Source organism: Ruditapes philippinarum, unplaced genomic scaffold (assembly GCF_026571515.1).
Source record: "Ruditapes philippinarum isolate M1 unplaced genomic scaffold, ASM2657151v2 ctg2398_1_1_1_1, whole genome shotgun sequence".
NCBI classification, from domain to species: Eukaryota; Metazoa; Mollusca; class Bivalvia; order Venerida; family Veneridae; genus Ruditapes; species Ruditapes philippinarum.
This window is the reverse complement of record NW_026865834.1, coordinates 105,823-122,829: the sequence shown is the minus strand read 5'-3', so window position 1 is coordinate 122,829 and position 17,007 is coordinate 105,823. Positions and strand designations below refer to the sequence as shown.

The window sequence follows — 17,007 nt, the reverse complement described above, 5'->3', positions numbered from 1 at the left end:
CCTAGACTGTAAATGAACCTAAAGGAGAAAAAAAGCTCAAATTACTTAAATGCAGAGAGTATATTATGTTCACCATAGTCAAAGAAACAGAATGTTTTGCTTATGATTTTAATGTAGTAGATTTTTTATGTAAATTTTCAACATTTAAGATTATATTGTATACCAGTATTTGTAAAGTATTTTAAAATAAAGTTTATTTTTTAATCTTCGGTCATTGGAATGTAACAGAATATTGATTTTCTTACAATTTAAGTGTTTTCAGGGATGGATGTTTGATAGAAATATATCTCTTTTGATGTCAATCACCTTTTTGAGCCGATAAATAAAAATGTTAACATACACAAACAGTTCTTTCAAAACAAATTATTTCTCTTGAATGGAAATCATTCAATCTGTTTATAAAATCAAAACGTTGCACTATATTGACAGTTTTTCCTTTCAGCCGAATACTTATATTTGAAATTCAAATTTTTTTTTAATGCGTAGACGTATGGTTTGAATAGCAAGAGGCATCAATTATAGCTATATAGATGAATATGTAAATAGGAAATACTGAGTTTCTATGAAAGGTGAATGATATGCCATCTGTATATTTCTAAAGATTCGGTGATGATTTATTGAAAAGTTTGACTATCGTTGTTGGGTCGGAGATCTTCTGTATGGTAGGATAATTTACGTGTGTATGTTCGGGTTTCTCGTAGTTATAATGATTTAATATGGTAGTATGATAACGGAGAAATGGTTAACTGATGTTGGCGACAAAGTTGTTAAAGATTATATTCAAGATGACCACTCTTCTTGTCGCTCAGGTACTTGATTCTTTTATTTTAATATTTATACCTTTATCGTATTAACCGTTTTTGTTTGATCAGATTCTGTTTTAATGTAGCCTCTTTAGTTTCATCGTTGTTAGCGTCGATTTTACGGTTGGGTGAAAGGGAGGTACCATAGTTTTGTGTCAATGATAAACATGTCGCAACATATTCTTATAGCATTGTTACTTTTAAAAATTTTTGATACAAATGTTTGATTTTAATTGTTTATACAATTTGATGATTAACATTGAATTTGTCTTTTTAATTAACAGTACATGTACTATATTGTTAGAAGTTTTGGGATAGAATTATAACTTAGAGTGTAGATAATGTTTTAAACAAAAATAAAAACATCTTCTGCAGGGTTGTCATCATGATTGTTATAAGAAGGCTTATTTTGAATTTGAGGCAATCATTATAAGTTTTATCATATAAAACAAAGAGTGTGTTTTCTAAGTTTTGAGGTGGCCCATGCAAAATGCATATGAGACAGTCATTTTGGCCCCCTTACATGCAGCCACCTCTTGACATGCCTAGCTTCTTAAAAGTCAGGTATTTCACTGTGTTCTGCCCATGAAAATGCACAAAACAACTTAAAACAACTTAAAAGTTATACCAGGTGTCTAGATCAACATGATAAATCTATGAGAGAAACTGGTCAATGTGACCTTTTGTTTGACCAAAATGAAGTTTTCATCATTCATGCCTTCTATAAAACATTAAACATGTACAAAGGATGTGATATGAGGTCTAAGTGTTTTGGTCAAAAGCAGTTGTTTGTGAGATCTGTAACAATTGAATTCTGATGACTCAGAATAAAATAAAATAGAATAGAGTAATATGACTTTTATTTCCAATCAAGTGTTATATTATTATAATACAATAATGACGAGATCAAAGATCAAATTAGAGATGTTAGAGAAAATACAACTTGATTCGTATTATAGCAATAGCATATTAACTTGATTTTACTGTTGAGCTGTCATTGTTAGGCTTATAGTAAAGTTTATTTTAGTCATTATGTGTCAAATACTTTTTATTTTAAAATGTAATATGTTTTACTGATAGTCTCTTTCAATTTTAGTCTCTGATCGCTCAAAAAATGGTGATGTTGTCTCATCAGTACAAGGTCAGACTGCTGTATTCATAATGTCCATGCAGTCTCTGACCAGACTCCTTAATGTTTGCTGCATCATTTCAGCATTTTGATTCTATCAATGTCTTTAAAGTAGGCAATTGACAGTGATTCAAATTGTACCTGAATGGATTACTGTTATAAATACATTAGCAGATTAAAGGTTGAATTATAATGATGTGTATCAGAATGGTTGCTTTTTGTTAGACCGGTTTTATCTGGATGTAAACTGGTTTCTTGTTTAATGCAGACGAGTTTACAACAGCATTTACCCTTCTGTATTTTGTTATGAACTTGTCCTGTAATTAATTTAGGACAGTAGATTGTTGATTTAAGGGATCTTAATATTTGAATGCAGAAAAAAGTCAGACAACAGTTACAAATCTGGTTAAATGATACAGAAGAACATACTGACTTGGATGTGTTAGACATTTAAATATTTAAACACCAGTAACTTTTGAAGAGCTCATTAGCTATGCTTTAAAATTTGGACCAGTCCATTCAAAGTTAAAGAATTTCAATATTGAAATAAAAAAACAGACCTTACAATACTTAAAGAGCCTCAGATCAGGCTGTTTTATACTGCTGGCAAAGTCTAATCACTAGGATTCTTATAGATTAAGTGATTGATGCAATTTAAACCTCTCAAGCTTGTACATCTTTCAGTAGACATGTTTTCACTTATCTGATGGATATTCAGGGACTTTTATCCTAAAAGACATTGCTTTGCACCTTAGTAATCATTCAGATTTTGATTATTGACATTAGGTGTAAAGATTGACTCCCCTGCCAAGTTTCAAGTTTTTCTTAAAAATGTAAATAGTCAACAAACTTTTACATTTATATAATGTCCCTTCATGTGTCTTTTTGTTCAATAAAGAATATTGATCCTCCTTTATCACTGAATTATTGAATTATTTTAAAATGCTGTTACAGTATTATTTTCAATTTTCTTGTTGTCTTGTTGTTATATTTTCAAGAACTGCAGGGTTTATTGTTAACTATGCTTGTTGTTATTATAAGGAAATTACAAAAATAGATTAAAGCACAGAAGGCGCTGAATTTGTTTGGGTCTCAGATTATAAACCAATTTGTTTTTGTATAGTGCCACCAATGCTTTCCAGTGTTTTAACTGTAGTAAATTGGCTATAAGACTAATTGTAACAATGATATTCAATTCAATGTTTATTTGACTTAAAAAATGAAAAAAAATTGGCTGCCTCAACTGGGATTTGAACTTCAGACCTCTCAATTCCTAAGCGAGAGTGCAATCCCCTCGGCCACGGTGAAGTTATATGTTAATGGCCTGAAGAAAACCATACTATTCTAAATAAGGGTTTGTTTCGACGCCTTATCTGTTGTTTAACACAGATGTAAATAATCATGGAGCTTACTATAATCATGTATATCTGTAAAGAATAAAACAATCTTAGAAATCTTCGACCATTCGGGAACTATTTTGCTTGAAAATTAATGCTCCTGTCATTTGACAATCTTTACGCAGTGATCTCCCCTGAATTTTTACGGCGTTAGTGTACATATAAAGGGAAGTAACCCCTTAAAAAAAGTGGACTACTTTCGGCATTTGCAATTAACAGCATCAGGGTCTGAAATTTCGCTACCATTATTTGTTTGGTCTGACGACCCAAACAAATAAAAAATAGAAGAAAAAGAGTGAAAACATATACAATAAACTGGCAGCTATGATAAATGTGATGTACTATTGTATAAAATGTCCTATTCAGACAAGTTTTTTTATTGTGTTCATTGTTAATATTGATGTAAGATTTTCAATAGGTTCATTATACCTTTCTTTCTTCTTTGACGTTCATATGGTACCTTTTTAATATTGTCATTTCCCAATTGTATTGTATTCCACAGTGTACTTTTATTATGTTTTTCTTTGAAGTATATTGATGACTTTTTAGTATTGTCATTGTAAGGTATTCCAATTTATTACCATTACTTTACAAAAATATATAATGAATAACAAGTATTTTGAAAAGGAACTACATGTATGTTTAGATTTTGGTGTTTTTCTGTCACATCCATTTATGAAGGCAACATTGACCTTTCTGAACAAGGTCATGAACTTTACCCTCACCCAGCTTGAACCACAAGTTATCAGGCTTTGTCACCAGTATAGAGCCAGGCCAGCCTGCACAACTGAGCAGTCTGATCTGGCCCTATATACTGTTGGTAGTTCAATTGTTGTATTCTGAAACTGAAATCCCTTAATATTTGAATGGATGATTCCAAATTCAAAGGAGGGCAAATCCACTACACAAATTCAGGGGATAAGTGCTAATAAGGTAATTATAGATATGCATACCACAGTCATACCCAGAGCTGCACATTCTTTCACTGTGCCTTAGAAATACTTACCTAAAGTGTTCCTTCAAAATAAGTAAATCTTGTCTGCAATTATTATTGTCTGCAGGTATTATTTTGTTGATTTTTATTCTATATTTTCAGAAATGTCCCAAGTGAAACATGTTATAGAACATAAAGTTGCAACAGACAGAAATCCACGCTACTTGCCACCAATAAATCAACAACGAGCACCCCCAGTTATAGTTCAACAACAACAACCCCCTCAAATAATACCTATGCAGCAGCCTGCCCCACAGATAATTCAGGCTCCGGCCCCACCCCATATAATCGCAGGAGGCTATCAAGCCCCAATAATACACAATCTAGGAGGACCGCCCCCGGAGAAGAAGGGGATGTTTGACAAAGCAGGTATAGTCTTTTCCTTTCTATTTTATTTTTATAATAATTTTATGATACCATAGTTACAGACTGGTTTCATGGATAAAAGGGAGAGGTTTCTGGCATTGTTAGGACTTGTTTGGTTTGGAAGATTTATAGACATGATTTATATAATATCAACTTTCAAACAAGTGATTACAACATGTAAGGGTTAAAAATCATATTATTCCTTCTCATTATTTTGGCAATTAGCTTAATAAATTAGCTCAGGTCAAAAGTGACATTTCTTCACTTTATTAATTCAGTTATTAAATATATAAAATGTAAGGAAAATTTATTATATACAGATATCACCCGTGCCATGATGGGTCTTATGGCAAAAAAATCCTATTATTTGACATGTACACTGCCTCATTAAGAAATCTTGCTAAATTAAAGCCAACATTTCTTTATTGTGTCATATGTACTTCATTAAGAAATCTTGCTAAATTAAAGCCAACATTTTTTTTTATTTTGTTACATATACTTCATTAAGAAATCTGACTAAATTAAAGCCAACATTTCTTAAAACAGCAAAAGTCACTAGCCCAGATTTAAGTTATAAGTAAATTACTAAAATTACTAGGGGGACAATTAAAAAAGTTCTCAGTGGAGGGTCAGATTTACATTAAAAATTAAAAGCAAAATTAGTATTACACGAGACATTTTTATTGTCACTGTGTAAGTTTCTCGCAAAACTGCGTGAGAAAATACCAACTTACTGAATGGGCTTCACCTTGGCAAAAATTACATTGAGTGAAATGAAAGTGATATTTAAACGAATCTCTGACCTCTCTGTCACTAAGCCTTTCTTTATTAATACATTTATGATGCAGAAGAGGTCCAATTTTACATAAAACACAAATGTTTATGATGAGTTGTATTGAAAATAAAGAGCTTCAGGAGTCTATATTAAACACTGCAGTGTATTGATGCAAGATTGTTGTATCTATGTCTTTATTTACTCAGCTATAACACTGTTAGCCTATAAGGCAGGGTCTAAATTTTACACTGAAATATATTCACAATACAATAAGACTTGTTTTAAATTCACAATTAGCCTTACTTTGTTAATGTCTGTTTAACATGCATTTCAAGTTAACTATTGTGAAAGCCTTTACTTGTAATATAAAGGAAAAATTAGCTGATTTGGGAAAATAGTTAAATTATTTGTGAAATTTCATTATTAAATGGGAATTTTTTCTATGGGAAAATGTCTTTTTATGGCTTCTGTCTATGCAAAAACAATAATGTGTGATTTCTGAGAAAACATCCTGGGCAAATTATATTTATTTCATAATTTGTATAAGAATGATCCAATTGGAGATGTATAAATGTACACAGTCTCTTGTTGAAATTAACATATAATTTTGGGTTAACAAAAGGGACACTGTAATACATGTTTGGTGGCCTTTTGTGGGAGCAAATAATCTTCTGGCTTATCTTCAATTGGCTTAGAAGAAGTTTATAACAATTTATTACACTGAAAGAAACACAAACTTAGCACACCAAAATAAATGTTAAAATTTTGAATAGTCCTATATACTATATGAGGGATATTTTAGGATAATATTATACACTATAGATTTTATGGACATGATGTTGATGCAAAATGCCCAGCTACATCAGATGATAATGCAACAAACTTTAGCCAATGGTGGTACAATTACTGATCCAATGGGGGTAATATATTGTACACAGTCTCTTGTTGAAATTAATATGGAATTTGGGGTTAACAAAAAGGAAAAGGACACTAATACAGTGTTTGGTCACCTTTTATGTGTGCAATGTATCTCCTGCACAAAATCTCTGTTTGAATTAAATAATTTGAGTTTTTGGTTAAGGTACAGTTGCAGTGTTTTGAAGGAAAATGACTTACTGCACTGAATTAATGATAACATTTTTGGTGAGGGGTTTATGTTGCAACATATAATGAACTGTATTTTGAGTCTAATAGTATAAATCTGCAGAATATAAAGTGTGCTAGGAAAGGTAAATGCTTAAGGAAAATAGAGTTATATCATGTCTTTCAGGACAAAAGCTGTTCATTGGTCATTTTTTAAAAAAAGGATATACATGTACAAAAATGGTTATTCATAACTACTCAAATTAAACATGCAGTTTTCAGAATATCAAAATATGCTAAATCTTCTGCTTGAAGACCAATTTAAAGCACAGCCTTTCGGCCAAGAACTCTTTATTATTCTTTGTATTTCCAAAATCAAATTGTCGAAATTGTATATTCTTTATTGGAAATATATTCTTTTCAGCAGATTATCTAGACCTGTTATTGTTACAAAATGCTCAGATGCACCATTTAGTCATGTATCAGATGTTGCTACATGTGTTGCCTGGCAACCACTCAAGCCATGGTAACCACTCAAACCATGACAACAAAGTTGCTGTAAAGGAGGCAGAAACAGCAGTAAGACTACCTCCCTCCTGAAGAGCCAGTTTATATTTTTCTATTCCCTAATTACCTTGTTCTTATATTGTAGATGTTTTGGACTTACCTTGGCTTTTAATACAAGATATCTATGCTAAGAGCTAGCATTTGTTATTTTTTGCCCCTCTTTACAGTTTTTGTCTTTTCTATTCTGCCGAAGTTAAGGACCAAAGGAGCAACAATTTAACTAGTTTTTATTCTGTTAATGTTATCAAAAAGAAAATACAACACTAGTATTTGACAAAGGAGGAATAAATATGCTTATATTTATAAGAATATTATACCTTTAGCTCATCTAAAAAAATTCACCAGCTCTAACTTAAATGGTTGCCCCTTACAAATTGCTTTTATAGTATGTATAACCTACTGTAGACTGTACCCCAAATGTTATTTTTTATGAAACTATTTCCTCCCAACTTGCCAGAGCTAGAAAATATATTTTCATACCACTTTTTGCATTTTATGCACAGTGCACTATTTATTTTCAGTTCCCATTTTAGAAATAAGTATAAAACAGACAGCTGATAATTGTTGTGTTTCTTTGTTTCTAAATGTTCTTACAATAATCATTGTTTTGCAGGCTGTAAGGTCATCCCTTAAGAAGTTTTTGTTTGTTTTACCATGAAAACCATGAAAATACCTTGATAAACTTTTCTTTCACAGTTCTGCTCCAAAGGATATTGTTTTTTATTAACATAGAATTGTTTTAGTAATATTAATGTACCTTAATCACTGTTAAAAGTTTGATTCTTGTAATTTGCAAATAAAGACTTTCTAAGGATGACCTATTATATAGTTTTAAAGAACCTCATCTTTAATTTTATCTATATACATGTATACTGTTTACAATTTTTGTAGGAACATATAATGATATTTATTTCTATAGGTATGTTTTTATTTCCACATTGGCATAACTTTGAAGTATTGTCAGTGCACATCATTCTGTGGAAAAATAGATCTTTAAAATATTCTGATTAATATTGATAATTTATTATCCGGCAGATTTTGGAGAGATGATGATGATGCAGAATGCTCAAATGCATCAAATGGTGATGCAGAAACTGATGTTGGGAAATCTTGGTCGCCAAGAGTGTTACGATAACCACAACCATCATGGCTCCTCATGCCATGATTCCTGCCATGATTGTGGTTCCGGATGTTGTTCGGCACATGGTGTCCACGGACATTGTGGACATGGTGCCATTGGCTGTTATGACCACTGCCTCCCTGTATGTTGTCTTGCCATGACATTACTGTTGCCATAACATTATAGTTTGTTGTCATAACTTAGCATATTATTTCAATGACATATATATATTGTTGCCATGACCTCATGTGATGTTGCCATGGCCTCACATGATGATGCCATGACCTCATGTGATGTTGCCATGACCTCATGTGATGTTGCCATAACCTCATGTGATGTTGCCATGACCTCATATGATGTTGCCATGACCTCATGACTATGATGTTGCCATGACCTCATGACTATGATGTTGCCATGGCAATGTTCATTTTTGCCATGACATCAAAATATGTTGCTTTTACAAAATGACATGGCATAAACCTGTATCATGATGGTATAATTTTGCCATGATAGCATATTGCCATGGTATCACACCATATTGTCATGGCATTTATATCACCATGGTATTGCATTGCCATGGCATTAATGTAGCCATTTTAAATGCCATCTTCTAGTTTTGAATGCTTTACTGTTAGGTAATATCCATGAAATTTCCTCTTGTATATTAGAATAAGCCATTATAGAAACATAACAAAAATCTTGTGTACGATCTAATGAAAATCTGTTACTTTTAAGAAAGATGTTAAATTGTTAGTTAAGGATATATATACATGTATATATGAAAGAAAGAAAGTCATGAGCGGGAGTGGTTGAAGTCCAGAGATTTTTTGTGCGATTTTTTCTATATATATATGTATAAATATATGATAAGTATTATTTGTGAGCCCACGATTTTGTATTATGCAAGAACAAGGTTTCATGGATGTTACAGTATATAAAACTTTGATTAAAACATGTACTTATTGTAGTGTCTCTGCACAGCAGCTGCGTGTAATATCTGCTTGTTACTATGCTTCTAAATGGCATATTGCACCTTAGTCATTAATTTGTAGACTCAAACTAAAAATATAAACCTGCCAGCTTTGATGGTTAGGACTAAAGTTTTGACAAATGAAAACCTCGAATATCTGAAACAGAATCAGATTTTTACATCTCATCTTCCCTGTTACTGAGACTCTTTAAAAAAATTGAAATTCAGAAAAATTAGATTCTTCAGTAACTACATGTTTTAAACAAATTGGAATGTTACATTTGAATGTTTTTACAGGTTTTTAAATGTACATGTATATGAAGACCATTTTAGAGTTTGGTTTCTTTTCTTCTCTTTTTTTTTTGGTTTAAAACAACAACATCATAAAATGCAATACTTTCTTTTTTGAAATTGACAATGAGCTTTAAACATATGTACATTTTTTTTTGTACATTTTTTTTTTGTACAAAAATTTAAAAAGTTTTCAAATTTTAATATTATAAGTGGGGGAAGTGAAAAATTGAATTGCTATTGTTTTTTGTAAAAGAAATTATTTGAAAAGCAGAAAATTTGTAAAATGTATAAATAAGGAAGTGGTCAAATTTGTTATGAGCAGGCTTAAGACTCTTTAAACATGCATTAGGAAGAAAGAAAAGAAAAAAAAAGAACTGAAAGATTAAAAAACATAAAATAGTTAAGAGAAAAGCTGGCAGGTGCCCTTGTATTTACTAAAACGTTTCTAACACTTACAGAATTTGGAGAGATGATGATGATGCAGAATGCTCAAATGCATCAGATGGTGATGCAGAAAATGATGTTGAATCAAATGGGAACAGCTGACCGTCCCCAACATTCCTCACATAGCCATGACAGTCATGGACATCATCATGGTCACCATGGACACCACGGCCATCATGGTCATGGTCATCATGGCTGTGGTTGCGGGTCTTGTGTACGAAGAACATGTTATTATTGACAAACTCTCTATATTTAGATATAATATAACTTTTGAATGTTGGAATATGGACAAAAAAAATGGAATTTAATGTGCTAAAATTGGTGAAAAAAAAGACATTTATTCTATGTGATAAAAAGTGCAGTTTAAATGGAATTTAAATGAAAATTTTGAGTAAAGAGAAATTTAAGTTGAATTCAACTCAATAAACAATAATGTAACAATATGCATATCTTCAGTACACTTATCTTTCAAATATTTATTTTAACAATAATTGTACAAGTTTTAATTTGGTTGACAACTTTTTATTTGACCAATTTATGAAAGGATTTTCTTTTAACAATATAAAGATGTATTCATTATATTCTATTAAGATAAAATAAATAAAAAAGAATGCTGATCAGTTTGAAATATTTTTGTTTCAATAATTTCATGATCATATTTTTTGTGAAAAGATGGTCTGCATGATGATAAGTTATTTTAAGTGGTCATATTGTCATATTAATTAATCATTTAATAATTTATCAATTAATTAATGGGACATGTTCACATTAATCGTTGTGTTTTTCTTGGCCGTTTGGACATTGTAATTTTCTTGGCAACTTAAAAGCATCATATATTACAGGTATATTTCCGAATCGGATTGAAGGCCAATTAATGTAGAGGTTACATTTAAACCTATAGTATGGTTGTGAATCAAATTCTGTACAGAAAAATGAAGATACATTTAATGAAATGAATATAGTTTTATTTGTTTTACTACTTTAGCTTTTAAACACAGGAGTATGTCAATGTAAAGCTTTAGTTAAATACATGCCTGCCATTGCTTTATGCATATCTATAAAGCATTACTTTTGTTTGCATTTTATAATTTTATAGAAATTAGCGCCAGCATATAATTATAACAACTGCACTTTAACATAGAATAAATGCATCTTTTTTTTCTAATTTGCTCAAATTCATTTAAATTATTATCTTTTTAATTTCATGTCCTACAAAGTCAAGGCTTTTTTATTTATTTTTTGAACTATTGATCATTATTTTTGAAAACTTTTTGTGAATTTCTTGAAATTCTTAATTTTCCTCTGTGATTTTGTTCAAAAAAGAACATGCAGATCAAAATGCAGTAAATTTGGAACAATTTTGTAACATATTTTCCAGAATGTCTCTTATTTTTCATGATATAGAGTTATTGTTTGATTAGTGTATATAAACACTAGGGATTAGATTTATACAATTGATACACAAAAAGGCACATCAAATCATACTTTTTCAGAACTTTATAGTAAAAAATCACACTGCTATGTAACACCTTTATTTATATGATAGTAAGCTTTTTTCTTTAATCAACACTAATCCACTAATCCTCTAATAACCTGAATTTCTTTTTGTTTTCTATTGAAGCTTTCTTCTTTAGGCAATAATACAACACAGTCACAAACTTGTCACACTTTAAATACAAGTTGTCATTGTGCTGTTTTATAAGTTCTGCTATGTCAATCAGTTTTTTAGCTCACCTTAACAGAGCTTTATATCACTTCAAAATTGATATTATCTCACATAAAGCCTCTGGCTTTCACGTGTGTATGTACACACTAGCATGTTATCTTGACTTCCAAATATAGCCATGTGTACATGCTCAGCCTCCAGCTCTTCTCAAGTAATGCCCCTCATCCTTCACTCATCGCCAGGAGAAGGGGCTTTTTTTTATCACCAGTGTGGATCATCAGTGACAGTCATGTGCTGTAAGCCATAATTTCTTTAAACCACATTTCTTCCAAAATGACTAGGAAGATTTTGAACAAACTTTACAGGAATGATTTTGATATAGTTCACTACAAATTAAATATATAAATGGAAACAGTCTGTTACATTAGCAGGTCAAAGGAGTTTATAATGTGATAAGCCTCTACAAGAGCTAAATAAATCATTGCATGATAACTGGCATATGATTATATACCATTTCCATTGAATATGAATATTCACTTTTCCATTCGCTCAGTATTGAAGTGACATAGATCCACGTTGGTGTCTTATTATCAATTATCGAAAGTATCCTTTTTTTTCTTCAACTGACATAAGAAAAAAACAATCAAGAGCATTTGCTGATTGTCGTAGTAGATAAAACTTTAGATACTCTTAATTTCATCAAATATTGCTTACTTACAATATACGCCTATATATTCTCTAGCTTACTTATGATATATCAATTCCAGTCTTTAGTTTGCAAATGAAACACTTGAATGTAGAAAAGCTATTAAATTTCTAAAATTGAAATGACATATTTAACTTTGTTTACAAAATAGACCACCATATGTATAAAATATAACACAAAAATAATGATGCAATTTTGATTTGCATATTTTATGAACTTATAAAAAATTCATTTGGCTAACATTGCTATATAAATTTTCTAAGGTACTTAAGTTTTAAGTTTTAGTTTTGATATCTTTTACAATCAACCTTAAGTGTTTTAAGAATTTTAAAAAGTTACAAAAAATTACATCTTAACATATCTTTATTAATAATTAAGACTTTTCCTTTACTTCAGTAAACTTTTAGAATAAATAAACTCTGTTTATATGCACTATGTACTATTTTTCTATGTCATACATGTATTTACTGAGATATTATTTTTTGCGCTGCAGGTTCCGAGACTGGCAGGAGGAGCAGTACATCATCATCATTATTCTAACCCACCCAGTCAACCCCAAGTACAACACTATACCACTATGCCTGCTATGGACATGTAAGTCATGTTTGTATTCTATAGACATTGAAAAACATTACCCCACCCAGTGGAAGCTACTAATAAGCTAACTATCTGACAGTTCGAACAATGGGTATGTAAGTATGACTGTGTTTAGTAGAGATTTTGATACATCACGAACAAATGATATATTTTATTTAGTAACCATTAGAATGCCTGTACCTGTGATGAACATAATGTAAGTTATAGCACAATAATGCTTGAATAACATGATGTGTGGTCATAATGCAATGACTGCAACTGACATGTAAGTATATTGCCTTACACCCTTCCTCATTTCAGTTAAGGTATGCCATGCCATATCAGATCATGTAACCACATCAGTAACATACCAATAGCCAACATGTTACCAGCACACCATAACTACACACAATAACTCATCACACACAAAAAACACACCAGAATAAATCACACCAGAACACACCACATCATGCCACACCACACCACACCAACACCACACCACACCACACCAGAACACACCACACCAGAACACACCACACCAGAACACACCACATCATGCCACACCACACCAGAACACACCACACCAGAACACACCACATCATGCCACACACCACACCACACCAACACCACACCAGAACACACCACACCAGAACACACCACATCATATGCCACACCACACCATACCAGAACACACCACACCACACCAACACCAACACCACACCACATGCCACACCACACCAGAACACACCACACCAGAACACACCACATCACACCAGAACACACCACATCATGCCACACCACACCACACCAACACCACACCACACCCACACCACACCAGAACACACCACACCACACCAGAACACACCACATGCCACACCGCACCACACCAATCCATTCCATTATGCCTGCAATAATGGGTAGGTATTACATGTATTTCTGCTTACCTCACTCAAGCAATGCCAAATCATGGTGCTGTCAATACATAAATTATCTAAGTAAGCTTTATTTTCATTGATTTATAAATTCTTCACCCAGTCAACCCAAACCACCCTACTATATACAGTAAGGGGTCGTCATATGACAAATTTAGAGTAAGTTATATTTGTAATCAGCTTTCACTTCACATATAATGCTATGTTAAATCAGATCTCCTCCATCATTGTAAACATTTTCAGAATTTGCTGCAAAAGTACAAAATGTTTTCTGCTAAGTAATAATGACACATTTTAAGCCATTTTTGCTTTTTAACATTATCCAAACAAAAAACAGTTACTTGTAAAACTACATTGAATTAAATAAATTTTACTGATCAACCGCTTAAAAGAGCAATGGTCGTAGAATGGAGGCAGGGAGTTTTGTAATGCAACTAACAATTTAATAAATTATGCTGCTGCAATAATAAATATCATGATCTTAGCTTTAATAGAAAACAGCTCTAACATGCTTTAGTTTTGGTAGTTATGATGTAGAAATGCACATATTAAAACACTTGCATTGCTAAGGGAAACACAAGTGAACAGTTTAAAATGTTCATGTAGTTTGCATACACACCTGGTAAACAGTCATCTTTTGTCGCATTTATGATGTGAGGTAAGTTCTTTTTCTCAGACCCTAAGTAGTCAAATATATATAAATTTAGACAACCCTGTCCACATCGATAGTTATACTACATGGTAAGCCATTAATGTGACATGTAAGTTATTTTCACATTCTTTTCAAACATATTGTCAGTAAGTTAGTCCTACACATAAACAACTGCAGAAAAATTATATTAGATGCATGTTATATTTTCAACCATCCCCTTTAAGCAAGCATTCTTTTATCTCCAAATTTATATACATTTATGTAATTTAAATGTAATGAAAACAAACTTGTATACATATTGAGCAGATACAATTTGATTGGAATAATTTCTTAGAAATAAAAAAGGATCACCTTAAACATTATTTAAAGTTTATTATCTGAAGTGCTTTATATGTTATGTAGAAAAGAAAGTCAAATTATATTGGCCAATCATTTAATATAAATCAAGCTGTTCAGCAGAGGTCAAGTAAGCAATATTTAACCCCTTGCATAATAGCATAATACATTTTATATGTATGTTTTTCTGTGATATTTTATACAAATAACATACTTGTTATTGTAATAAGACCTTTCTCCTACAACTGCTGATTTGCCAGGATAAGAAGGTTATACATGGTTTTAAGTAAGATTTGGTACTCTAATCTAGAAAGGATTGATGTGGCTTGCATTCAATTTGGAAAAAAATACAGTATGAAAGTTGTTTGCAAGCATTGGAATAAAAAAACAACCAAAATTTTATCAATAATTAGATAGATCTTGAAAAAGTCTTTTGAGATTTTTTGTTAGTTTTTTTTTGTTCATTCCAAATTTTAATTCTGAGACTGTAGACCTTTCAGTAGTATAATCAGAAAGAAACATGTTTTTACCTTGTCCAACAAAGCAAGAAAAAAAGTTCAATGCTTTAATTGCGTGCATAGACAAAAACACCCCCTTTAACAAAAACTTAAGTAGAATCTAACTACAAAAAAATAAGTAATTGTTAAAATAAGAATTTAGAAGTATTGCTTTCAAATGGGCTTTAATTTTTCATTAACACTGTACTAAAGTACAGTAGATTCTACAATTTGCAATCTTGGAAGCATGTAAGTAATTTTTTCATGATTGTGCATACTTTATTACAGACGACCACAAACTATAACTCAATATGAAACTGTACCAGCGATGGAATTGTAAGTAATGAGCTAGATATTGGCAGATACCATAAATACCTTATAACTTTGTATGCAGCTTTAGTTCAAAGAACTAACTCTTATTTATGCTTTAGTTGGCCAGAAGTTTAAATTGAAATTTTGTTCAAAAGATTAAATAACCTAAAGTATTTTTACTTTAAGTAGTCCAGCCATTTTAACTGATGTTGTTTTTTTGTTTGGTCACAATTTGAACAAAGAACTGCATAACATATACATGCTTTGCAAACACCTTAATAGTAATTTTAATTTTTCTGTAACACAAGTGTTGAGCTTGTAAATTGTTTAAAAGGATTAAAAGCTTGCAAGGACTTGTCTATTTACTGACATGTCAAATGGTCTACTAAAAAAATGATGTTGCAACAAGAACAAAATTTAATCTTTAAAAAGTAAGGTTTAGCTTGACAACATGCATGCAATGTAAATATTGAATCAATAGCAATTATTGCAAAGATTAAGGTCTAAGGTCAGTCACCTTCATATTAATAATGGCCATAGAACAGCTTTAGAATGCTTGTGCTAGATTTTCTTGATGCTTCACTGATGCATCTACCAGTAGTAACAAGTTCAACATAAAGGTCAAAGTCTTTGTACTAGTAATGTGTCCAGATATTTTTTGCCATATTAATTTAACAGAAATATAATTTTACCCATATATCATAACAGTTAGATAAGAAAAAATGGAAATTATAGTTTGTGTTAAGATAATATTAAATTTGCCTGAAATAGTTTAATACAGTTAAAATAAGACAATACACGTAGCAAAAATAGTAAAAGGTATGATAATGAACTCTTTTCATAAACTGTAAATTGTTACTGATACAACCAACATGTATTTCTTCTTTCAAATGTATTGTTACTATAGAAAACAAACTTAAAAGTTGGTACATTTTCTTTTACAGGAATATTTTTCAAATATGCCTTTTAAGAATTTGTCTTGTATATGACATTAGTAGCTATGCTTTTCATTGGTATTTATAGCATGATTACCCAGTAATATTGCTTCAGGTAAGATGCTAAATGCTAGAAAACAGTCTGGTTTAGACTATTTAGATTGCTATGTTACCTTAAATGTATGATTTTACTGAACCATAATAAAAATTAAGTGTCATCAAATTCCATATAAGCCAGTAAGAGCAGGTGGTTACAACACTCTTTGACTACAAATCCAGAGGTCGCAAAGTTTAACCCCCACTGTCCATCTATTTCAATTAACTAACAATTAACTACAATTAAAATTCACATGTGACACAGTTATGTTATCATTGAAATAATCACACTAATTATATTACATGTGACAAAGTTATGTTATCATTGAAATAATCACACTAATTATATTACATGTG

General features: G+C 31.2%; 1 protein-coding gene across 9 annotated transcripts in view; it reads left to right on the top strand.

The window, feature by feature from the left end:
- LOC132730492 (uncharacterized protein C21orf58-like) overlaps positions 1-17,007 on the top strand; it is a 43,232-nt gene that overhangs the window by 17,329 nt on the left and 8,896 nt on the right. For 2 of the 9 annotated variants that reach the window (XM_060716435.1, XM_060716436.1), the window contains exons 5-8: positions 4,426-4,692; positions 8,150-8,376; positions 12,808-12,908; positions 15,596-15,643. In XM_060716435.1, coding sequence (XP_060572418.1) covers positions 4,426-4,692; positions 8,150-8,376; positions 12,808-12,908; positions 15,596-15,643 — 643 coding nt within the window. Of the gene's footprint in view, positions 1-4,425; positions 4,693-6,286; positions 6,385-8,149; positions 8,377-9,956; positions 10,157-12,807; positions 12,909-15,595; positions 15,644-17,007 lie in introns of all 9 variants that reach the window. The other 7 variants (XM_060716440.1, XM_060716441.1, XM_060716439.1 and 4 more) reach the window with 5 other exon arrangements.